This window comes from Sminthopsis crassicaudata, chromosome 4 (assembly GCF_048593235.1).
Source record: "Sminthopsis crassicaudata isolate SCR6 chromosome 4, ASM4859323v1, whole genome shotgun sequence".
Lineage (NCBI taxonomy): Eukaryota > Metazoa > Chordata > Mammalia > Dasyuromorphia > Dasyuridae > Sminthopsis > Sminthopsis crassicaudata.
The window spans coordinates 306,600,213-306,626,130 of record NC_133620.1 but is presented as its reverse complement, the minus strand read 5'-3'; the positions used below and the strand labels follow the sequence as shown (position 1 = coordinate 306,626,130).

Sequence of the window (25,918 nt, the reverse complement as noted above, 5' to 3'; positions counted from 1 at the left end):
GCTTTAGGAGTGGGAAGAAGGAAGAAAGGAAGTATAAGGAGATCCTGATGTGAGAGCAGTGCACCGCCTGGGAGAGCTAGTGGGGCTAACAGGAAGGGGGACTGGAGTGCTTAGGAGATGCGGAACTTGAGATGGGGGAGAAGGGAAGGGGTGGGATACCGAGGAAAACTACCGAGATGTAACAAACAAAAGACATCGATAAGAAGTCATTTTTAAAAACATGAAGCAAGCCAATGCAAGAGGAAAAGCTACGAAATTTTGAAATTAATTAAAAATAGCAAAAAGTGAGCTGGTACTTAAAGTGGGCAAGCTACTTCGTAAGTATTCAGTAGATATTTTTTTGAGTATTCCTAGTACTGTTGAGCAATAATGTTACTCTGTGGTACTCAGAGCAACTGGATGGCGCAGTGTATGTAGGAGTGCCAACCCTGGAATCAAGAATACGATTCCACCCTCTGACATTAACTTGTGTGACGCTGGGCAACTCCCTGTTTATCTCAGTTTCTTTATGGTAAAATGAGCAGAAGGAAATGGCAAACCATTCTGTTATCTTTGCCAAGAAAACCCCCAAAAAGGGGTTACAAAGAGTCGGACAAGACTGAAAACGTACAAAACAAATACTAAAAATTAATGAAAAAGTTTTCTATTAAATTGCCGATTAATTTATGAATAAAGATATGGGATCACAGTTGGCTTTTTCTGGGTTAAGTGGAGATGGGCTTGCCCAGTTCTTTGAATACTTCCTGGGAAAGACATTTATGCCAGCAGGGATTTATTTTTCAGTTACATTCTAATAAGGCACAGAAAGTACAGAGAGAAATAATGGGGAGATACAGAAGCAGATAGTGGGGATAGGGATTCAGGTAGTATGAGAAAGAGAATGGGGAGGAGGAAGCGGCACAGAGAGTCAGTTATGTAGCCAGGGATTGGAGTTAGCACTTGAATCCTTAGAATATGGAGGAGTGCTCAGAGTAGGAGTTTGGGGTTTCATTCTTTTAGGGTTTTGGTAGGAGACAAATTTTACGGCTAACTTGGAGTTCATTTATATAACTGGATCATCTCAAAATTATGCTGTTCTGCTGGTGTCTTGCAGATATCTTGAACTTATCTAAGACTTAAAGACCTTTAAGCAGGCAACTAGCAGTTTCACAGGTTTTTATGATAAGACCTAGCTAGCACCCCCTAATTTAGCACATATTCTCAGAATGTGTTTTTTAGTTAATTCATGAGACAATTTACAAGTAATTGTTATGCTCCTTTGATCTATGGAACAGTCTGTAAATGACTTTTTAGATTCTTCTTCACAATCTTACACATAGAAAATGGGAGTCTCAAAGAACTTAAATTTATAAGTCTCAAAGGAACTTAAAAAATAAAAGGCTGTATATGGGGATGTAGTTGCAAGGCAGAAAGGTCCTATAGTCCTTAGTATGTAATGGCAAAGCAGATGGTAATGCATTTTCTTAATGTTATATCCAGTGATGATCTGTTGTCTGTTGTCTGATGTCGAACCATTTGTCAGTGCCAAAGACTTCAATGGCAAGAACTTTGTTTTTTTGTATTTAACTAAAGAATCTGTGGCTGCTGAAGAGATAAGTTGTAGTACCTATAGGAACAGTTGCCATTTTTTCGTCTCCATAAGGGTTTCTGAGGAGGCTAGTCTGGAAATAAGATGAATTTGGGGAGTGAGAGCTAAAGGGGGAAAGGAAGAGAGGGAAAAAGAAAGAAAGAGAAAGAAGAAAAGAAAGAAAAGGAAAAGGAAGCAAATAAGGGAATTTAAGTCAGTGGCAGTTGGTCAGAAGTTGTCAGTAGTGGTGGTGAGAATGTTAGACCCCCTTTCCATAGAGGATGTCCCCCTCATTGTTGGTTGTGGGGGCTTGGCTATAGGTCTGAGAAGTTCTCATTCCCAGGGTTATTGGACTTAATAGGCTATGTCTAACAGTTAAGGCTGTCAATGAAGGTTGGTCCATAAGAATGTGCTGGTGGTCCATAAGAATGATAAGCTTTTTCACAAAAGTTTTATGTCCATTGATTAAGGCTGTGGGAATGGAACACACACACACATACACATATACACATAAAAATATATATATATATCTTCATATGTATATGCACATACATATATATGTATATGTATACACATTTATTTATATATACATTTATACTAACATTTATTTATAGCACTTGCTGTGTGCCAAGTACTATGCTAAACACTTTTAACATATATCATTTGATCCTTACAAGTTAGTTGCTATTATCCTTATCCCTGTTTTACAGCTGAAAAAACTGGGGCAAACAGGTTAATAATTTGCCCACACAGTAAGTGTCTGAGGTCAAATTTGAACTCTAGTCTTCTTGATTTCAGGCAGCTATTCTGTCCACAGCACCATTTACTCTCCTCACTGCCTTTAAGTACATCCTATCTGGTTTGCATTGCATTGGTACTATGTTGCTAGTATATTCAGGGTTTGAGAGGTTTTAGGTAGTGGTTGTAGTTTAAAGAGTCTGGTTTAATGAGTTTTTTCTCTCAGGGTACTTTGCTGCTTCTCATTACCAGTTAAAGCCTAGTATGATACTAGGCAGGAAAAGAATTTGTGCTAAAGGAAACCTTTTTTCTTATATTTGGCTAGCAGAAAAAATATGTTATGATCTTTAACTTTACACTTAACATTTTTATTTTGATTCAAATGAAAGTTCTTTATTTAATTGCAATGGGGATTTCATCCAATGAGAGCCTAGTTCCAAAAACTTGTACAATATTTCTCAGCTATTTAAAGGGAATTTTCCTTCCACATCTCAGAGCAGGTATTGATATCCTATACTTACTTACTGTATGATAATGTATGCTTACTTACTGTATGATAATGAAAAGCCTTTTGATTGGCAGCTATGCTAGAACTGAGTATGCATTCAGAAGATGTTAATAGGCAAACCTGTCTTTACTAGCAGCTTTTTAATAGGGAAGAAAAAAATACAGTTGTAAAGTGGGGGAAAAGGGAAGGCACTACTAGCAGCATGGATAGCTGCTGCCAGCTATGTTATCTTCCCTGGCTACTTGGCATATTTTATCATGTGGCCTCAGGGAACAAAGGGGCCACATTTCTTTTCCTTTGTATTTATCCCTTCTGATTTTAGATTAATGGGCTGGATAAGTTACAGTTTTGTGAACTTCAGATCATCAGAAGAACCATCAAAGTTTTCAGATACTATAGCCAATAGCAAAAGAAATTGAGTATGGCAAGGAGTTGCCCTTAAAGAATGTCCTACTTGTATTTCTATTGGGCCTATATCCCAAAGAGATCTTAAAGTAGGAAAAGGGACCCACATGTGCAAAACTGTTTGTGGCAGCCCTTTTTGTAGTGGCAAGAAACTGAAAAATGAGCAAGATAATTGTATAAATATGTTTACATATATTAGATTTAACATATTTTAACATGTGAAACATATTGGATTGCTTGCCATGTAGGGAGGAAATGGGGGGAAGGAGGGGAAAATCTGAAACACAAGGCAATGCAAGGGTTAATGTTGAAAAATTACCCATGCATATGTTTTGAAGATAAAAAGTTTTCAGAAAAAAAAAATTTAAATTAAAAAAAAAAAAAGTCCTGCTTAATTCAACCTATCATTAACCTGGTAGGTGATATAAGATGTCCTATGAACAAGAGAGTAACTTGTCTAGTTTCTTAAACGTTTTCCCACTGGTAACCCTTTTTTACCCAAGAAATTTTTATATGATCCCATGTATATGAGAATATAAAATAAGTATACAAATCACACATTTACTGATAATCATAAATTTGTAACCCACACATTGAGTTATGAGACTCCAAATAAGATTATGACCCACAGTTTAAGAAACTGAGATGTGTATGTGTATATGTGTGAATGTATGTATACACACACACACACACACACACACACACACACACACACACACACTTAGCGTAAGTGAATAGGGCATAAAGGAGGTAAGAGTGTTGACCTTGGGAAGGGGAGACCCCAAGAGTTTGGGGGTCCCAGAGCAGTGTTGTGAGGTATATCAAAAGAATTTGCAGCCTTGAACCCATTTCCTAGTCATGGGGCAAAGTTTTATTGTTAATTGTAATGCCTACAAGTGGGCTAAGTTCCAAAAGAAATTAGCAAAGTCTTAAGAGAGAGATCCTTTCTATAGCCCAGAGGAGTGGTCTCTGGAATTTGGTTATCACTGACCAACCTTATCTGTCTGATAGTCAGCAGTGAAGTGAAGAATGGTCTATTCACTATTGTCTCAGGAGTTTGATCTGTGAGATTATCCTGAGGCCAAAAGCTATCTGACTGATAGAATCAGACTGATTGGGCATGGGAGTTTCCTGAGGCAGACTCCAAAACTAAAAGATTTAGGACTACTGACTTGTTAGAACAGAAGCCAAAAATCAGAGGACCACAAAATCATTTGTCTCCCCTAGAAGCTATATTACATGAAGAGGGTACTTTCCTCAGGGACTCAGGTATATAGAGACTGACTGTGCTTTGGTACTTTGGTACTTGCTTTGCTTTCTCAATACATGTTCCTTTATAAAAGCTAATTGGTATCAGTTTGTTAAATGAAAGGGAGAAAATCACTACTGATCAGAGAAATGCAAATTAAGACAACTCTGAGATACCACTACACACCTGTCAGATTGGCTAAGATGACAGGAACAAATAATGATGAATGTTGGAGGGGATGTGGGAAAACTGGGACACTGATACATTGTTGGTGGAGTTGTGAAAGAATCCAGCCATTCTGGAGAGCAATTTGGAACTATGCCCAAAAAGTTATCAAACTGTGCATACCCTTTGACCCGGCATTGCTGCTATTGGGCTTATATCCCAAAGAAATACTAAAGAGCGGAAAGGGACCTGTATGTGCCAAAATGTTTGTGGCAGCTCTTTTTGTTGTAGCTAGAAACTGGAAGTTGAATGGATGCCCATCAATTGGAGAATGGTTGGGTAAATTATGGTATATGAAGGTTATGGAATATTATTGCTCTGTAAGAAATGACCAGCAGGAGGAATACAGAGAGGCTTGGAGAGACTTACATCAACTGATGCTGAGTGAAATGAATAGAACCAGAAGATCACTGTACACTTCAATGCTGTATGAAGATGTATTCTGATAGAAGTGGATATCTTCAACATAAAGAAGATCCAACTCACTTCTAGTTGATCAATGATGGACAGAAATAACTACACCCAGAGAAGGAACACTAGGAAGTGAATGTAAATTGTTAGCACTACTGTCTATCTACCCAGGTTACTTATACCTTCGGAATCTAATACTTAATGTGCAACAAGAAAATGGTATTTACACACGTATATTGTATCTAGGTTATATTGTAAAACATGTAAAATGTATGGAATTGCTTGTCATCGGGGGGAGGGAGTGGAGGGAGGGGGGGCTAATTTGGAAAAATGAATACAAGGGATATTATAAAAATTACTCATGCATATATACTGTGGAAAAAATTCTAAATAAAAAAAAATGAAAGGGAGAATAATAAATATTCAAATTGTATTAGATAGATTACACATATACTAAGACAGCTTTCTTTTGGAGTCCATCTTTCTAGGGCTTTTGGGAACTAGGTTGATAAATCCAGAAACTTAATTCCATCATTAGGCTCCTTTCTAGAAATAAAGCTTGAAAAATCATTTCTCACTGGAAATATATATATATATAACACAGAAAACATCTGCATTTTGTGCATTCATTTCTGAAGTAATTTTCCTTCCTTTTAAAGCTAGCACAAAGACGGTTCTTTGAATTCATGGTGATGAATGACTAACTCCCTAAGTTGGAAGAGGTGCCTACTATGTGGTGTTATGCTAAGAATTTTACAAATACCTAATTTGATACTGTACGGAGTAATTACTATCCCCATTTTTACAGATAAGGAAACTGAGATTACAGAAGATTTTGTTGTTTTGTTTTTTTCCCTTACTCAGAGGAACAAATGAATCTCCAGGGGACCTACCCCTTTCTTCCATCCCTGATTCAAGAATAGAATGCCTGTAGTTCATAAGAAGATGGCTAGAATTTCCCTGTCTCAAAAGACCAGTTACCATGTAAAAAGGACCAAACAACAAGAGCTCAAATAATGATAGCAATATGATGTTTATTTTAAAGGCAAAATGCTTTTTGTGGCTAACATTCAGATAAATGTGTTATGTCCAAATTCAGGAGCTGCTGTTTTCCCTTTCTTCATGAAGTCATTTATAGACAAACCTTTGATCTTCTTGAGCCAAGCTAGTTTGTTTGCTTTATCTGGATTGGCTGTCCCAATGGGGGTCATGTTCTTAAACTCCTTCATTTTAGCTTCATTATATTCTTTCTTTTGTTTCACTGTCAGGAGCATGAATCCAGTATTGATCCGATAGGGATTGGCTGTCACACTGTATATGGGTGGCTTTACTCGGAAATATGAGGATTCTACCGTGCTTCTAATCATCATACGATTAGGTTTAATGATATGGCTGCTAGTCAAGTGACCTGGCTTCTTATGCACTTTTTCTTCTCCATCCTTCATGGTTCCACAAGAATTAGGGCGAATGATCATAGGCTGTGGAATGTGAGAACATATCTTGGAGCTGTGTAAGGATTTCTTTATGTTTAACTGCAATTTTTGAATTTCAAATGGGGTGCTAGTTCTTTTAAAACCTGGAGCAATACTGGCAGATTTTAACTTCTTGATTTGAGCAGCCTGTTCAGCTCTCCCTGGTAGGAGTGACATATCTTTTAAGTTCAGAAAATTATTTGAGGTTTCCTGTTGGAGAACTGCAGGTCCCCAAGCATCACGGACATTGGCTTTAGGAATAGAGAGATGGTCAGTAATATTGCTTGCTGTGTAAGCTTGCTGCAGGGAGTTGACAGTCAGAAGGAGCTGATCAGGTGAGAGAGGCAATTGTAAGCCTTGTCTCTTTATTCGCTGAAGAACTGATTCTGAAGTTTCAACAGTTGCAGTTGAAATGAAGAAAAAAGAACTTCATGATTTACATGGAAAAGTCACATATTTGAAAGTCATTCTAATAACTGTAAAAACTAAATTGTGTTTACGTATAGTCCTAAAATTAAATAATAATAGCTAACATTCATATGGTGCTTTAAGGTTTGCAAAGCACATTACAAATAACTAATTTTATTTTTTATCCCATTTTACAGATGAGGAATAGAGGAAAACTAACTAAATGACTTGCCCAAGGTCACACAGTAAGTATTTGAGGATATTATATTTAAACTTGACTCTTCCTTACTATAACAAAATACTGAAACTTTAGGTTGTATCTAAATAAAAGATGCCCCTCAAAATAATCACTTTGAGATTACTAAGAACATAAACTTATTCCATTCATTTAAATTTCTAGAATATCTTAATTGCTTTACAAACTACTTCACAAGTCACACAAGGAAATCAATCTGATATCTTAAACAGAGATGTCAAATACTGTTAAAATACTTCTGAGGACAGCCTGAACCAGATTAAAATGTAATTGGCATATATTTAACAAAATAAAATACAATGGAATATAGTTAATGCTCTTAGGTGATTTCCTAAATCAATAAGCAATCAGAGGGATCCTTATGTACAGTTTAGTGACCCTTATTTCTATTTGAGTTTGATATCACTCCTTTAAAATACAACAAAGTAAAACAGCCTTACTTACTTGGTTTAGCTTCTTAGGACTTTTAGGCTATTTCTAAAAATCAGATCCATTTTCAAAGTATTTGAGGATTAAATATCCTCAGAAATCCTCAATGTTTTGATATTTTAATATTTTGAAAATAATTTCTACAAACAAGTTCAAAAGAGGTTGAAATAGTGGAGAACATTGGAAAATGTGTGTGGCCTCTCAGAATGACTACTTTAAAGAAGATAGAATTCATTTAGATGCTTAATTTTTGGTATATTTAAAAATCAGTGTAACTACCTTATGAGTCAAAGCTCACACTGGGCATATGGTTAAAATTCTCTTATCCTAAATAGAAACTATATATGGGATAGTTTCTAATGGGAATATCATAACACTATAAAATGGAATTCTAAGAAGAATGGAAGAACACAAAAACAGTATGTTAAGTATAATTTGACCAAGAAAATCCTGAAACAGTAATATCTCTACCTTATGGAACCTTTGAATAAGCCTTAAAACTAAAGAAAGGAGTGAGAAGATCTTGATTGAAGCCAGTACCTGATAAAAGGTGCAAGTGGGAGCTTCACTTTTGACACCTAAATAATACTCAGGACAAGGGCTGCCCATTTTACAGTAATGTGAACTAAGCCTACTTAGTAAAACTAGTTCAAGGACTGAATTTCAGTCACCTGAAAGAAGCAGTATTAGTAACAAAAAAGGTTTCATACTGAAGCAAACATATCCTTGTCTCCTCTGTAGTCAAAAAATCTCATTTAATCCTTCTACTACCTAACAATCATGCTATAATTGTTATGCTCTTTGTGGCCAGATTCCTTGAAAGGGCTACCAATAATAGATGCCTCCATTTTTTCCCCCTCTCATTCACATGTTAACCCCTTACTTGGATTCCCACCTCATCATTCCATTGAAACTGTTGTAATGATTTTGTTTTTGAAGTATAGTTTACTTTACTTTTTGTTTGTGTGTTTTCTTTTGCAACATAGCAAATAATGCTATTTGTTTTGCATGGCTTTATATGTATAATTGATATCAAATTGCTTACCTTCTTAAGGAATAGAGGAAGGAGAGAATCTGTAACTTAAATATTTTTTGAAATATTAAATTTTAAAATTTTATTGGGCAATGTTTAACAAAATAATATTTTTCAAAAAATTTATGGATCTGAATTGGTAAAGGGGGATCATCTTTTGCATTTCCTTCACCAGTTAAATCATAGGTATGACCAAAAAAAATGCACAAAGCATTGTGTTAGATGCTAAGATTAATAAAGGCAAAAATGGAAAATAGTCCCTTTTCCCCAAAAGGTTTACATCCTTTTGAGAGATAGGATATATGCAGAGAAATCTTAAGAGTTGCAAGAGATCATATATATAATACAACCTTCCATCCAATCAGAAATGCCCCTTTCAGCCCTTCTTTTCACCCCACTTTTATTTAAATGCTTTCAGTGAAAAGATCACTGTTTTAAAGTGGTCTATTTCATTTTGAAATAATTCCTACTATAAATCAATTCTTTCCAAAATGGACCTGAAATCTACCTTCCTGTAATAGCCTTGCTTTGTTCAAAGCCCTGCCCCTAAATATAAAGTAAAGATGAATCTATTAACTACACAGATAGTCAATTCACTATTTACTTTCTGTAGAAGACCTTCCTCTACCTAGTAGCATCTGGAATCCTCTTTTCTGAAATTATCTTCCATTTATTCCATATAACTAATGATTTCTTAATGGTTAAATCCAATGACTTTTTCTCAATATTTACTCCTCTGCACTTCGACCATCCTCTTTGTCTTGATACTTTTTTTTGCCTGTCTTCAGAACACTTTTCTCTTGGTTTTCCTACTACTTATTTGACCACTCCTTCTCAATCTCTTTTCCTAGATCTTCATCCAGATAATGCTCTTTAACCATGTCCTACTGTGTTCAGTACTAGGCCCTCTTCTCTTTCTCCTTTTACACCATTTGGTGATCTAATCAACTCCCAAGGATTCAATTATCATCTCTAGCGCTAATGATTCTCTATCTATCCTGCCCTAAATTCTCTACTGACCATTAATCTTGCATCTACAATTGCCTTTCACACATCTCAGACTGGATGTCTAGTAAACAGCTTGAACTGAGAAGAAGTGGTCAAATAATGTTCTGAAGACAGGCAAAAAAAAAAAAAAAGTATCAAGACAAAGAGGATGGTCGATGTATTGCATTCAATATATTTTTATTGACTATTTCTGGATAGGTAGATAAGGATAAAAATAGGACTCAAGCAAAAGAGTCTTGGCTAAATTCATGTATATAGCTTTTTATATTGGTTTTAAGGTTTACAAAGTGCTTTTCGTATGTCATCTCATTTAAACCTGAACCACCCTGGGAAGAAAGTGCTATTATTATCCCCACTTTACAGTTGAGCAAAGTGAGGTTCAGTATATATTTAAGTAATTTGGCCAGGATCATATAGTGTCTAAAGCAGCATTTGAATTCAAGTCTTTTTGAAACCATGTTTAACATGGTCCACTATATCATCTAATTCCTAATCACTGTGCCTTGTAACTGCTTTCTCTGTGCTTTTATATTTTATTTTGCTTCCATTTGTTTAATTCCTTAGTAATTAAAAGCTTTTAAAATCTGCTTTCTCTTGAATTAAGAAAAGGTTTGTCAGTAATGGTCTTGAGTAAGTTATGAAGGAAATATTCACATTGGGATTTTGGGGGGGATTGGGCTTTTTTTTTTTTTAGAGATCAGGCTTAGGCTGATGATAGAAAAAATAATATTTTTGAGCTTCTAAGAAATTTACAAATTGGGAGGAATTTCAGAAATCACCAAATCCAACATGGAATAAGTTATACTAAAAGAATTAGATTGAGTCTTAAAGTAGAGTTAAAAAAAAATTGAGAGGTCATTGGCAAATTAGAGCACTAACTTCTAATGCTTGAGTAAGTCTAGCTCTGTGGAGAAAACAACTAGTGAGGAAATACCCTTTAAACACATGAACACAAGATATATAAACATACATAAGATACATACAGATATATACAATATGTATATATAGGATATATGTGCATACATATATGCATTATGTTTATATGCTTATATATACATAAATGTACTTACATATTTTGTGTGTATGCATGTGTATATATATATATATATATCTTTATGTGTAAATTTTTAAATGTGTAAATTGTTGATATATGTATTTCAACAAAGGATACATAACCAACATACCAACAGACAGATGGATTGATCAATTAATCAACAATACATAATACAACACTTTAGTTTGTATTAATTGATTTAGTTTGTAATAATTGATATATTATTATATAGAGATATATTATTATATAGATAATTTCTGACATAGTGCATGAAAAGAAAAAGGAAAATATGAGAAATTACATTGCACTTAATCCCACTAATATCTCATCTCAAACTCAACATATTAAAAAGTCAAACTTTTCCCTTAAACCAGCTCTTTCTTCTGAATATATTATTCCCTATCCATGGCATTACTATTTACCTGATCTCCCATATTCAAAATCTAGTTGTTAACATGTTTGTTAATTTGAATTGTATTGATCTTATTCTTCTTTCTTCTAAATTTTACATCTTCTCCTACCATCTGAGACAATTCTCTGCATAAGTAGGCTGTTTGTGATAAATGTAATTGGAAGTTGAAGATCTACCTTCTCAGTGTTATCCTTTGCATTTGGAGGAATCTGCTAATTTCATATCAAACTAGTCAGCAAAAAAGGAATAAAAGACAAAGATTTATACAATGTCTTCTAATATTGCTAAAAAGCAAAAAGCAGAAAGTTTGTGCAGCTGTTAGAAACTTATAGTAATAGCGGAGAACCAAGGTCCTCAAAAGTATGGAAGAAAAATAAGATATTCCAGTAATCTGCAGAGGATGTCATTCTTTGAATGGAAGAAGTGCTTTAAGAGAAAAAAAAGAATTACTGAACTGTCATTCGTGATCTTTGAAAACCCACAGAATGGAAGAATCAAAGATTGGAGAAAGGCAAATATTGCCTAATTTTTTTAAAGGAAGCTACATTTTTCAGCTTAGTTTCAATTCTTGGAAAGATTCCAGAATATATTATTGAAGTGACAATTTCAGCACTTAAAAGGGGAGGCATTGAGGATTAAGAGCCAACATAATTTTTTCAAGGACAAATCTTGCCCCATTATACTTTTTTTTTTTTTTGACATTGTTAGTAGGTTGTCAGGAAAATTCCTGACATAATATATCTAGAGTTCACATATACTAGTATTAAAAAAAAAAAAAAAACTGCTGGTTCTTTGATAAATGATACTTTACCATCTAGGCAGCGATAGAGAATGAAACGAATGAAAACATTGTCAAGGGAATGAGAAAAGAATAGAAGAACAACAATGAACATATTCAGTGTGTACCAAAAGTCTTACTGAAATTTTAAACTACTGAATCTTAAAACTATACAAAGACTTTTGGAATAGCCTGTGTTAAATATCTGTGTTTTACCGTGTTTTAAGAAGACCCTATATTAAGCACTTAATATGTATAAAATTTTGTGGGGGATTTCTTTTTCTTTTACAAAGACAAATATGGCACAGCCCTGGTCTCAAATAGCTGACAGTCTCATGGGGTTGAGAGGAATACAATTAGTACAAATAAGCATTATATATACAGGAGGAGAATGTGATAAATACAAAGAATAAACCCTAGAAAAGTTTTTCGAAATGGGAGAAATCACTTTTATCAGAGGGAGGGATAGTTAGAAAAGGATTCATGGAGAAAGCCTTGAAAGAAGAAAAACCTTAGTAGAAAGAGAATAAAATCATAAAATCTACATAGGAAAACAACATGATTGAAGATACAAATATGGGACAAAGCAAGAAGAAAATGAAGAGATTTGATTTGGCTATAAAAGAATATGTGAAGGGGGAAGTATCATGTAAAAAGCTTAGAGTACAGCTAAGACCAGAGATTGTGCAGCATGTTTAATTCCAAGGATGAGAATTTTTATTTTATTCACTTACCTAATGGAGATCTACTGAAGTTTGTTTGTTTGTTTGTTTTGTTTTGTTTTTTTGATAAAATAGTGACATGATCAGAAAAGTAAAGAATTGAGTTGCAATGTGAAGAATCGATTGCAGATGAGATAGATTGGAGGTAGGAAGGCAGATTAGGAATCCATTAAAATAGTCTAGGTTGACTATCTTGTTTATGTGAATATGATAATATTATCATATACCTTGTGAAAATACAGTTTACTGTGTCTTTTTCATTCTGTTTGCAGATCAGTCAGTCTGATAAACTGGTGGGTAGTTTTATGAAAAAAATGCTCATATATCACTTCTATAAGAAAGGAGTGCCAACTTAAGATGTAATAACCATATATTTAACAGTTTAGAAATGTAATTAAGTTGCTGGTAATTGCTATCCTTTGTTCATATAAAAGTGGAAAAATTTGTTCATAAAACATAATATCTGATATCTATTAAGATTTGAACTGTTGCTCCTCTCCCTTCCCCAGCCCAGGGAAAGAAATGTTAATGGATTTGAAGAATTTCAGAGTTGGAATGAACATCAAAAGTCACCTAGTCCAAATTTGCCCAATCAGCTATATTCTTTCAAAAATATTCAAGATCATCCAGCCTTCACTTGAAGATTTTAGTGATATGGAACCTGCTCCTTCCCCAGGCAGTTCTACATCTTATAGCTAGAGTTTTTCCTTAATGACTTATTGAATGGAAAGTTCACTAAGACATTTATAAACTTATTAAATAGCTCAGGGATAAGCATGTATTCCTGGGTCTTCTTTCCAAGCTGACATCAAACCATTAATGACTACTTTTTGGATCCAGTTATCCAACAAGTTCTGAATAAACCTAGCTTTCTACAAGGTATCTTGCCATCATGTCCACAAGGAGACTTGGTCATCATGTTAAGATCTGGGTAAACTACATCTGAATATTCCCCTCAATAGGTGCCTCTACTTCCTTTTCTCTGATTTCTTAACTCTAACAAATAAGACCCCAAACTACCTTTTCTCTGTTAAGAAAAACATCTAAGAGCTCTGTGGTTGAGACCCTCACCCTTACCCTTACATTTCTCAAGCTCATCATATGGCAACATTATAAAGTTTACCTTTGTCATCCCTTTTGTTTTTGACTAGTTTATTTTAGTGAAAGTATTAAAGTACTATTTTAATGAAAGTACTGGATTTAGATTAAGATCTACATTTGAATTTTATCTTGCTACCTGTGTGACCTTTGGCAAATTAATTCATCTCTTCAGACTTCATCTGTAAAATGAAGAGGTTATAATTAAGATCCCTTCCTGCTCTGTACTCCCATGCCTATTCACCATAGGATCTAGGCCAACTTTCAGTGAATCTTTAACCAGTTCTTGTAATTGTTGCACTTAATCAGTGCAGAAATTTACTAATACATTTTCTAAATCATTTCTTACAGAAACAGCATTTCTGATACCCACTGACTTGTGCAATCACATTATTTCTTCCTTTCATCAACCTCAAGAGACAATTAAGTATGATGTCTTTTTTACAGACAGAAAAATATTTTCACAAAATGGTTAGTTCACATATCCAAGTACTCAAAGAAAGCAAGCCAAAATTAGGATATAAATTCAAGATATGTCATCATTATCTTTAAAAAAAAAAAAAAACATTCTCACTAATATCTATCCCATTACCATATGTAAAATAACTGGCTAATGTATCACTTAATCTTCTGGCATCATAACAGCAACCAACTCAACTTACCAGAAACTGACACAGATTCAAAATTGGTAACCAACACTTCTAGAACATGCAACAATTCTATCATTCTTTGACTGTTTTAATGAACCATAAAATTCTGGAAGGATCTTTTTTTAATCATCTAGTCTAACCCCCTCATTTGAGATGTTGGAAAATTGAGAGCCAAAGACATAAAGTGACTCTCATAAGGGGATGTGACTAGTAGCAGACCCAGCATCAGACCACCTCTCTCTCCTAATTTCTAGCTCTTGACTGTTTCCATTAAGTTATAATCTAGTAAATCCAGGTAAATCAACTATATTGAACCAGAGGGGCTATCAAATTTTGGTGACTTAACAAGGAAAAAGTAATTGGTCATAAGATATAGACAAAAAGTAGGATGCAGAGGTTCTGGATGATTTAATGCATGTCTTTTCCATTCATTCCTCTTGCATAGCAGTGAACTCCTGTAGAGTTAAGGGAAATTTAGGAATGTGACAGCAAGGCTAAATAAGTACAGCTGGCGAGAATTGATATGCTATTTCCCACACTGATTTGTAGCAGGGCCTCTTGCTCTTTATGATCTTGGTTTTGTATCCCAGAGATCGAAGAAAAAAGAAAAGGACCTTCATGTAAAAAAATATTTGTAGGTTCTTTTTATGATGACAAAGATTTGGAAATCAAGGATGGCATATGATTTTAATGAAGTACTATGGTGTTGTGGAATATGATGGGGTAGGAAGGAAGTTCAGGAAAACATAGCAAAACCTATATGAACTGATGCAAAATAAAGTGAGAACTGAAAAATCCTTGTGCACAGTTAAAAAAAAAATGCTTTAATGATGATCAACTGCAAAAGACTTGGCTACTTTGATCAATATATGATCTAAAACAGTTCTAAAAGACTCATGATAAAAAAATGCTACTCATCTTCAGAGAGAGAACTGATGAACACTGAATTAAATTTGAAGGATAATTCTCTCAACTTTATTTTCTTGCTTTAAAAAAAAGCTAATATGGAACTATGTTTTTTCATGATTTCACATGTATAATTGATTTATTCTCAGTAGATGGAAGAGAATAGGAGAAAATTTAGAAATCAAAATTTAAAAATAAAAATATTTAAAATGTTAAAAAATATTTTTAAAAGAAAAGAGAGTTAAAATTGCTTTTGACACCAGTTTGAACATGGTTTTAAAATAACATCTCTTGATTTTTTGTTGACTCAACCAACGTATAAGTCAGATAGTGAGTTAAGTCTCTTGACAGGAAACTTTCATAAGGATAAACCTCAATTGAATCAGAGTGATAGGGCAAGTCATTAATAATTCATATAGCTTTCACCCATCAACCCTTATTAAATTCATTATCATATAAACCTAAGTCTAGAACCACTCTTAGCTTAACAAGTGAGAACCATCCAGCTTTCTGAGGGCCTAGTAGGAGACAGAGAGGACTGACCTGTTAATTTTTCTATAGGGTGATCAACTGATCCAAATTCTTATACCAATCCCAGAGGATTAATGTGCTTTGTAATAATGTATGTGCCCAGGGGAAAAATGCCACCCATGTTTCCATGTTCCTAAAATAAATAAGCTTATGTGTAAGCATGATACATAGTTTTCATGGTTCTTCCCTTAAAAACTATTGCTTGAGGTTGTACATTAGGGGAAAAAAGTAACATGAACTATGTCTCTCTAACCACATGATATAGATGAATCACAAAAACAGACACTTCCATTCCAAGTAGAATGAAGGAAGGGACCTTAGATCATCTGCGAGATATCTGGTAAAACTAAATTTATATCAGCCCCACCATCACCACCTACCTATAGAGTCAGCTCCACCTAAACTTCCTTGCCTAAAAACCATTTACCAGTATGCTTACCTTCAATTACAGGATATATCTTTGGATGAATGCTTTTATTCTCCTTTACACAGGAAGGGTCTTCCTTTTCCTTCTCCTTGGGTCTCTTGGCAAGTTGTTTATTCTTGTCTGAGTAATACTGCCATTTAACCTTGTCAAACTCAAACATCACAATGTTGCTCTCTGTATTGATCACCATCCTAGGACCAAAATAACACCTTAAGACAGACACATTTAACCAGGCTTCCAACAGAAGAGAAGGGCAGCCACATGAAGTAAATATTGCAGGATTTGTTCCACTTAAACAACATGAATGAAAATTCCTAAAGTATCCATTTGGCAGATATAGTGAGTGAGTGAGGCTATATGCAACGAATAGAGCCAGTTGGAATAATTCACAAGACTATAATTTATTGTGAAAGGGACCTTAGATGTTTAATCCTCTCCTTTTATAGATGAAGAAACTGATACCCAAGATATTGTGCTAGACTCTGAATAAAGTGCTAGACAAAGATTAAACAAGATATTCCCTGCCCTATCCTAATAGAGGATAAAACATGTTTAAGTAAAATTAGTATAATACTTGGCAGAATGTGATGAGAGCAAAGGAAAGTTCTAGAAAAAATGGTATGAGAAATCTGAAAAGAGATGAATAGAATCATCCAAAATAGAATTGCTCATGGCTCCGACCTCCAATTCTACCACCCACCTGTTGCCCTCAATAAAGAAGGACAGCACTGGGTCACCTCTGCTATTGGCTTTCATCACCTTCAGACAGGTCCCATTCAAGAAGTTATATATGCGGATCTTCCCATCAGCACAGCCACTGATTACCCGGAGATAGAGGAAGGCCACACAGAGCACCTCCCTAAAAATAAATAAAACAATGAGAATATTCCACTCTCTGGGCAAACTGCTCCATATAAAATATTTTAAAATGAAGGATATAAAAAAATTACTTTTCCCTTCTTTTCTTTCTTATCCTCTTACCTGTTATAGTAAAGGCACAGTGCCTAGGTGAGTTCTAGGTTGGATAATGTGGCAATAGAAGAAATCAGAGTTTGCTGGTATCAGATATTCCCTCAGGAAGCTAGACATCCAGTGTCCCAAGCAACATGTAGGCTTTATATAACGATATGCATTGACTTTTTTTTTTATTAAAGCTTTTTATTTTTCAAAACACACATGTGGACAATTCTTCACATTAGCCCTTGCAAAACATTATGTTCCAATTTCTTCCCTTTCCCCACACCCTCCACTAGATAGCAAATAGTCCAATATGTGTTAAACATGGTAGAAATATATGTTGAATACAATATATGTACACATATTTATACAATTATCCTGCTGCAACAAGGAAAAAAAAAACAAAATAAAATGCAAGCAAACAACAAAAAGATTGAAAATTATATGTTGTGAACCACACTTAGTTCTAATAGTCTTCTCTCGAGGTACAGATGGCTTCTTTCATCATTGAACATTTGTAACTGGTTTGAATCATCTCATTGTTGAAGACAGCCATGTCCATCAGAATTGATCATTGTATAATCATCTTATTGCCGTGTATAATGATCTCCTGGTTCTGCTCATTTCACTTAGCATCAGTTCATGTAAGTCTCTCCAGGCCACTCTGAAATCAACCTGCTGGTCATTCTTTAAGAATAATAATATGTCATAACATTCATTTACCATAATTTATTCAGCTATTCTCCAATTGATGAGCATCCATTCAGTTTCCAGTTTCTTGCCACTACAAAAAGGAGTGCTACAATCACTTTTGCATATGTGGGTCCCATTTCCTCCTTTAAGGTTTCTTTGGGATATAAGCCCAGGACTGGATTAAAGGGTATGATAAGTTTGATAACTTTTTGAGCATAGTTCCAAATTGCTGTCCAGAATGGTTGGATCTGTTCACAGTTCCATCAACAATGTATCAGTGTCCCACTATTCCCACATCCCCTCCAACATATCTTTTCTGTCATCTTAGCCAATCTGAGAGGTGTGTAGTGGTATCTCAGAGTTGTCTTAATTTGCATTTCTCTGATCAATAGTGATTTAGAGAACCTTTTCATATGATAATATGTAATAGTTTCAATTTCTTCATTTGAAAATTATCTGTTCATATCCTTTATCAGTTATTTATCAGTTGCAGAATGGCTTAAATTCTTATAAATTTGAGTCAATTATCTATATATTCTAGAAATAAGGCCTTTATCAGAACCTTTGAATGTAAAAATGTTTTCCCCATTTATTGCTTCCCTTCCAATCTTATTTGCATTAGTTTTATTTGTACAAAACAAAAACCTTTTTAACTTAATGTAATCAAAATTATTTTGTGATCAGTAATGATCTCCAATTCTTCTTTGGTCATAAATTCCTTACTCTTCCACAGATCTGAGAGATAAACTATCCTATGCTCTTCTAATTTGTTTATAATATCATTCTTTATGTCTAGATCATGAACCCACTTTGGCTTTATTTTGGTGTACAGTATTAAGTGTGGGTCAATACCTAGTTTCTGCCATACTAGTTTCCATTTTCCCAGCAGTTTTTGTCAAATAGTGAGTTCTTATCCCAAAAGCTGGGGTCTTTGGGTTTATCAAACACTAGATTATAGTTATGTTAGATTATAGTTATAGTTATGACTATTTTGTCCTGTGAACCTAACCTATTCCATGATCGACCATTACCAAATGGTTTTGATGACCACTGCTTTATAATATAGTTTAAGATCTGGTACAGCTAGGCCACTTTCATTTGAATTTTTTTCATTAATTCCCTTGAAATTCTTGACCTTTTGTTCTTCCAGATGAATTTTGTTGTTATTTTTTTCTAGGTCAGTAAAATAGTTTCTTGGGAGTTTGATTGGTATAGCACTAAATAAATAGATTAGGTAGTATTGTCATCTTTATTATATTCACTCATCCTATCCAAGAGCACTTATTATTTTTCCAGTTGTTTAGATCTGACTTTATTTGTGTGGAAAGTGTTTTGTAGTTTTGCTTATATAGTTCCTGATTTTCCCTTGGCAGACAGATTCCCAAATATTTTATACTATTGACAGTTATTTTAAATGGAATTTCTCTTTGTATCTCTTGCTATTGGATTTTATTAGTCATATATAAAAATGCTAATGATTTATGTGAATTTATTTTGTATCCTGCAACTTTGCTAAAGTTGTAAATTATTTCTGATAGCTTTTTGGGATTCTCTAGGATTCCCTAAGTATACCATTATATCATCTGCAAAGAATGATAATTTGGTTTCCTCATCACCTACTCTAATTCCTTATTGCCAAGGCTAGTGTTTCTAATACAATATTGAATAATAGTGGTGATAGTGGACAACCTTGTTTCACTCCTGATCTTACTGGGAAAGGTTCCAGTTTGTCCCCATTATATATGATGCTTGCATATGGTTTTAAATGGATTATGCACTGACTTTTTTCCCTACAACTCCTATTAGTTGGAAAGAAGCTATAAAGAGTATATGGGGGGTGGCTAAGTGGTGCAATGGACAGAGCACAAGCTCTGAAGACAGGAGGGCCTGAGTTCAAATATTTTATGGATCACAATAAAGAAGACTGTAACAAAGAAACTATGCTGAGAAGTGGCTGCTTTTCTTCTGAAGATTCTTTAAGGTAAAGAGAGAGCAAGTTATCCTGTGACTTATCCAACTCTTCACTTGAAATCAGGAGGGGTAGGTCTGCTATCTATTCTGGTTCTTCCACTTATTGGCCAAATCACTGGACAAATCATTCAATTCCTCTGGATTTCAATTTTATCACCTTTCAATCAATTAGTCAATTAGTAAACATTCATTAAATTCCTACTATGTTCTAAAGACAGCTAGGTGGAGCAATGGATAATGTCAGATCTGGAGTCAGGAAGACTCATCTTCCTGAATTCAAATCTGACTTTAGACACTTATGTGGCCTTGAGCAAATCATTTAATCTTTTTTGCCTCATCTGTAAAGTGGGTGGGAGAAGGAAATGACAAAGCATTTCACTGGATTTGCCAAGAAAACACCAAGTAGGGTCACAAAAAGTTGGATATGACTGAACAACAACAACAAATAACTTAAGACTTAGCACTTTGAAATGACATTTTGATTTCACAGAAGATGTAGAGGATCGCAAATATTGGAGAACTCTGAGAAAAGTATACTTGAAGCAAAGATACAGCAGGGTGTTAACTCAGTGTGATTAATGAGATAATGGTTCTCTAGTTCACATATACTTAGTACTTAGTATGGTGATGTAATGGTTCTCTAGGTCACACATACTTAGTGTGCTGTAATGATGTAATCAAACTGAAGTATTTAAGGGCTGAGAGGACCGGAAATAAGAGACATTCCATCGTTGACCATCCTCCTGGTGGCTCTCCTGACCACTTTACTCCTCCTGTAAGTATCTTTGCTTCAAATATACTTTTCTCAGAGTTCCCCAATATCTGCAGTCTTCTACAGTAAGATTCCTTGAAATGAAAGAGCTGTTTTTATGTCTTTTTCCATGAAGACATATGCATCAAGTGATTAGTAAGAAATTTGATTCAACACCCTCTTTAATTTGAAAGCCAAACTTACTCTTGGAATTATTGTATTAGTATGTTTTAGTGGAAAATTGTTTTCCATGTGGATATTAAATAATTTTAACATTCTCACTATTCGTGGATCTTTTTTGTATCTGAATTACATTTATAAGCTATTAATAAAGAACCAAATCAAATATCAATAAACATAGTTAATAAAAAATTGCTTTTTATATAATTCCTGGGGCTTTTTATCAAATTCTTTTTGCTCCCCAGTCAAGGTTATTAATTTTTTCATGTGTTTTATAGATATTTTTGATAATACAAATTGTGACTGCTTTGTATGTTTTAGTGGAAAATTGTTTTCCATGTGGATATTAAATAATTTTAACATTCTCACTATTCGTGGATCTTTTTTGTATCTGAATTACATTTATAAGCTATTAATAAAGAACCAAATCAAATATCAATAAACATAGTTAATAAAAAATTGCTTTTTATATAATTCCTGGGGCTTTTTATCAAATTCTTTTTGCTCCCCAGTCAAGGTTATTATTTTTTTTCATGTGTTTTATAGATATTTTTGATAATACAAATTGTGACTGCTTTGTACAGAGCACTTGAATATGTGCTATATTTGAAGAGTTACTGCATTCTCTGTTAAACAAAGGATCAGTGTGAAACATTTGAATCAGAATTATTAATCTTATCTGGTCACACAGTTTTATAACATTTTATAAACTTCCAATTTTATAAAGATGTTAGTTTCATTCTTTTAACTTACTTTTACTGTTCTATCATCCATTATATTAACAATGCATAAGATTTTTATTTCTTGATTGATAAAATTTACATTTTCCTTGTATTGGACTTAACCAAAATTTTTCTTAAATTTTTTCTTTGGTAATTCTCCTTCACTCCTGAATTTTTTATTTCTCAAGATTTTGTAAGTAAATTTTTATTCATTTTTAATTGCTTCTTTTGTTATCTGTACTGTTCTAACTACTTGTATTACCATCTCCTTTTAACTTTGCCTTTAATATTGATTTTTGAATATTAATTAAGGGAGTCTAGGATTTCTGATATGCTTTTGATTTCCAGATTTTTCTCCACATATTTGTTTTTTGTTGCTTTCAATTGAGAGTTTAAATTTTCAACCTTGTGTTCCAAATAGATAATGATATGATTTTTTTACATGCTTATCTGAAACTCTTCAAACTTTCCAAAGTTGCTTCTGACACGTTGGTATTTGATGCCTATCTTTAATCTTCCTATTTTATCTCCTGTGTTTATGTCTGTGTGTGTGTATATGTTTTTTTTTTTTTTTTTGTTTTTGTTTTTTTACCATAGCAATGACTTACTGCATAAAATTGCTAAGTACAAGCACTGAATGTATCTTCCAAATACTGTTGGAGAACATATTTTTTTCATGATAGCTATAACAAATTTCACCTTTTAAAAAAAAGTACTCTTTTGTCTCCTACTTGAATTTATAACAGTCAGATTTAAAAAGAGCTTTTTAAAATTCTAATCTAAATGTATGTTTTTGTCATTTGTTTTGTTTTTAGGTATAATTTCTGGATTTTGCATTAGGTGAGAAATTTTCAATGATTTCATGGTCTTCAACTTTTTTAGATTTTAATAGCAACTCAATTTCATCTAAACCTAGTAATCAAATCATTTTTATAATTGCTCTACACTGGTCAATAATACACTAATGTTTGATTTGGAACTGAGGCTATATATTATACATGTTTTCAATTTCCCTCTTTTTATTTTAGTACTTTTTCAATTCAATCTATTGTAGATTTAGGAATTAAATTATTTTTGACATAGTACTGGTGCATAATAAAAGTATCCAGTACATTGAATGCACACTCTTGGATTGCCTACTTTGGGATTCATATCATTTGTATTGAAGCATTTTAGTAGTTGAAGTATTGGCACTTCTGATTTATTCCTAAATATTTTGGCTTCTTGTGGTACAATAAAACAAAGGACTGTAATTTCCTCTACTGTACTCAATTTCAAACTGATCAATGCCAAATTTCAATGAGGATATTATAGGGGTTCTCAAACTACAGCCCGCAGGGCAGATGCAGTCCACTGAGGATGTTTATACGGCCTGCCGGGTTATGGCAAATGGGCTGAGGGGCGGAGACAGTGTGAGTTTTTGTTTTTACTATAGTCTGGCCCTCCACAGTCTGAGGGACAGTGAACTGGCCCCCTATTTAAAAATGCCATCCCATTTCTTTCTTGGATTCATGAAAGCATTTTTATCACACAGGCTAGGGATTATTCAATTCAGTATTGTTGTTGTTTTCACCAGCAAATCAGGGTTCCTGCTAGGCATTTACTACCAGGAGGGTTTCAGTGCACAGGGTTATTATCATATATCATCCTGATTAGCATTCCCTTATTTTGCCTTCTCACTCTTATTAAAATGACAATAGATAATAAAGTGGACTTTGTTGATGATGGTGATGGTTGTGCTGGTGATGGTAATGATGATGATATGAAAATGATTATATCAGACAAAGAAAACATGAGGAGAAATTCATATTCGATGTCTATATAATACAGACAGCAAATCTTAGATCTTATGGATTGGTGTGATTATCAAAACCTAAGAGTATCCAAAAAAGGGACACCTCACCATACTGAGAAATAAGGACAGACCTATTAGACCTTCAGTATGGCCCAAGACAAGATTTCTATACAGAATGCCAGTGACACTGATTTTAAAAATGATGCTCAAGAACTTCTGTTGGCTCCCTGTTTTTGCTTATAAAATGTGCAAAAATATCCTGTTAGGCTTTTTAAAAATGAATTTTATTGATATTTTGTATTTCTTACATCACTATAATTATCCTAAGTATTTCTTCTTCTCTTATTCTGTTCCTAGAAAGCTATCTCATATGACAAATACTAATTTTAGAGAGGAATAAAAAAGGAAGTATTAGGTTCTTACTAAGTGGTAAGTCGGTACTTGGCAATTCTCTAGCTCAGAATTCACACCTTTGGTTCAGGCCTTGGAAAGGAGTTTGTACCTTTGGACTTCTGGGAGAGAGTTTACATGTTTAAAGGAGTTTGCACCTTTAAGAGGAGCAAGTTCATTGGTTGAAGTATTTCCCACAAGCCTCTGAGTTCTCACATGCCCATTCTCTAAGAGGATAAAAGAAGACAACATTGGGCCTGGACAAGCAGTCTGGATTGGGGAAGGACAAAAGCTGGAGGAGATTCAGAGCCACGATTCAGGAAGAAGAGGATTCAAGATTCTACCTTCCCTCTGGCTGGAGGCTCCAGAAGCTTCCCAAGAAACCTGCTCACAGAGGAAAAGATTTTACAGAAAAAAAGATCTCCTCCCAGAGAAGGATTATAACTGAGAGACAACAGGACATTACAAACTGGCACCCAATGTGGGGCAAAGACTTTTGCTTATCCTGACAAGGACTTATTCTGAGCCCTTCAGAGGAACTAGCCTGGATCTTGACAGGAAGTATAACCAATAAATATATTTTAAAAGTTTGAAAACATGTGCAATATGTAAAACCTATTGACCTCCCAAATTTAAGAAGGAGTAGATTGGTAATGTCTTCTCATTTCATATCTACTCAGTTGAGTTTTATTTCATCTTTTTTAGGTAAATTTTAAAATTTTAAACACAATTTTAAATATAAAACAAGAAAAGGAAAAAAAGCAATGCTTTGTACACAATGGATCATAAGAAAGGATTCAATATGAAACAAAACTTTTCCATTTCAAAAAATTCTATATAATAAATACTATACATTGTTTTCAAAGCTTCTTTGTCTTTCTTTGCTTCCTTTTTGGTTTTCTTTTGTTCTCTGCTATATACTTTTTACTTTATTTTTTCTGCTCCCTCCCCTCATCAATCTACAAAAGGATATAATTAAGATTGTACAACACACACACACACAGATATATATATATATATATATATATATATATATATATATATACATATATATATATATATATATATATATATATTTTTTTTTTTTACACACACCTATACACTCATATGGAAGACCATACTACGTTTATTTCTTCCTGTCATCTGTTTTTCTAAAAGTAGGTATCTTCCTTCATAAGTACAAATCTTTCCATGTTTTTCTAAATCAACTAGCTCATCATTTTTTACACCATAGCAATATTCCAACTCAATAACTTCCTGTCTGAAAAATTGTCAGTGAAAATTCCCCTGTCCCCTACTTTGTGCATTCTTTCTATTCTTGGCTACATAACTTTTATTTCTGTAAGAAAACTTTAATTTAAAATACTTGAAATTATTCTTTTTGCATTTGAAGAATGCTCTTACCTCATAATATAGTTTAAGATCTGATATTGCTGAATCTACTTCCTTTATATCTTTTCCCCCCGAGTTTCTTTGAAGTTCCTGACCTTTTGTTCTTCCAAGTGAATTTTATTATTTTTCTAATTTAGTAAAATAATTTTTAGTAAGTTAATTGGGATGGCATTGAATAAATAGAGGAGCTAGGTAAAATTGTTATTTTTAAATTGTATTGGCTTTATATGAACAATAAATATTTTTATGTATTTTGTCCCTCAATTTATCTTTTATAATAGCTTTTTATTTTTCAAAATACATAAAAGATAGTTTTCAACATTCACCCTTGCAAAACCTTATGTTCCATATGTTTTCCCTTTCCTCCCCTCCCCTGGATAACAAATTTTCCAATATAGGTTAAATATGTGCAATTCTTCTAAACATCTTTCCACATTTATCATGCAGAACAAAAAAAAATCAGATCAAAAAGGGGAAAAATAGAGGAAAAAAACAAGCAAATCAATAACAACAACATATTATGTTGTGATCCATATTCAGTCCCCATAGGCTTCTCTTTGGATACAAATGGTTTTTCCATCACAAATCTATTAGAATTGGCCTGAATCATCTCATTTTTGGAAATAACCACATCCATCTCAGTTGATCATCGCATAATCTTGTTGTGTACAATGTTCTTTTGGTTCTACATACATGAACAACAAATATTAATTGAATTATTTATATCTGAGTTTATTTATATAAAAAGTATTTTATGTTTATGTCCATATAGTTCTTGTG

The 25,918-nt window shown here is 33.8% G+C and overlaps 1 protein-coding gene and 1 long non-coding RNA gene across 4 annotated transcripts in view; one reads left to right on the top strand and one right to left on the bottom strand.

Annotated features, from left to right (window-relative positions):
• The first annotated feature begins 5 nt into the window (after positions 1-5).
• Positions 6-24,605, top strand: LOC141541029 (uncharacterized). 3 transcript variants are annotated; one of them, XR_012481629.1, is made up of 4 exons: positions 6-317; positions 7,181-20,683; positions 22,377-22,401; positions 23,714-24,605. It is a non-coding gene; the product is annotated as an uncharacterized LOC141541029 (long non-coding RNA). The 3 variants fall into 3 exon arrangements; XR_012481630.1 differs by having other exon boundaries at positions 18-317; positions 7,181-7,228; positions 13,185-20,683; positions 22,377-24,605; XR_012481628.1 differs by having other exon boundaries at positions 22,377-24,605.
• FBXW10B (F-box and WD repeat domain containing 10B) overlaps positions 6,118-25,918 on the bottom strand; it is a 122,910-nt gene continuing 103,109 nt past the window's right edge. The window contains exons 11-13 of the mRNA XM_074265038.1: positions 16,988-17,146; positions 16,300-16,478; positions 6,118-6,961 (exon numbers count right to left, since the gene is read on the bottom strand). Coding sequence (XP_074121139.1) covers positions 6,174-6,961; positions 16,300-16,478; positions 16,988-17,146 — 1,126 coding nt within the window. The 3' untranslated portion in view covers positions 6,118-6,173. The remainder of the gene's footprint in view (positions 6,962-16,299; positions 16,479-16,987; positions 17,147-25,918) is intronic.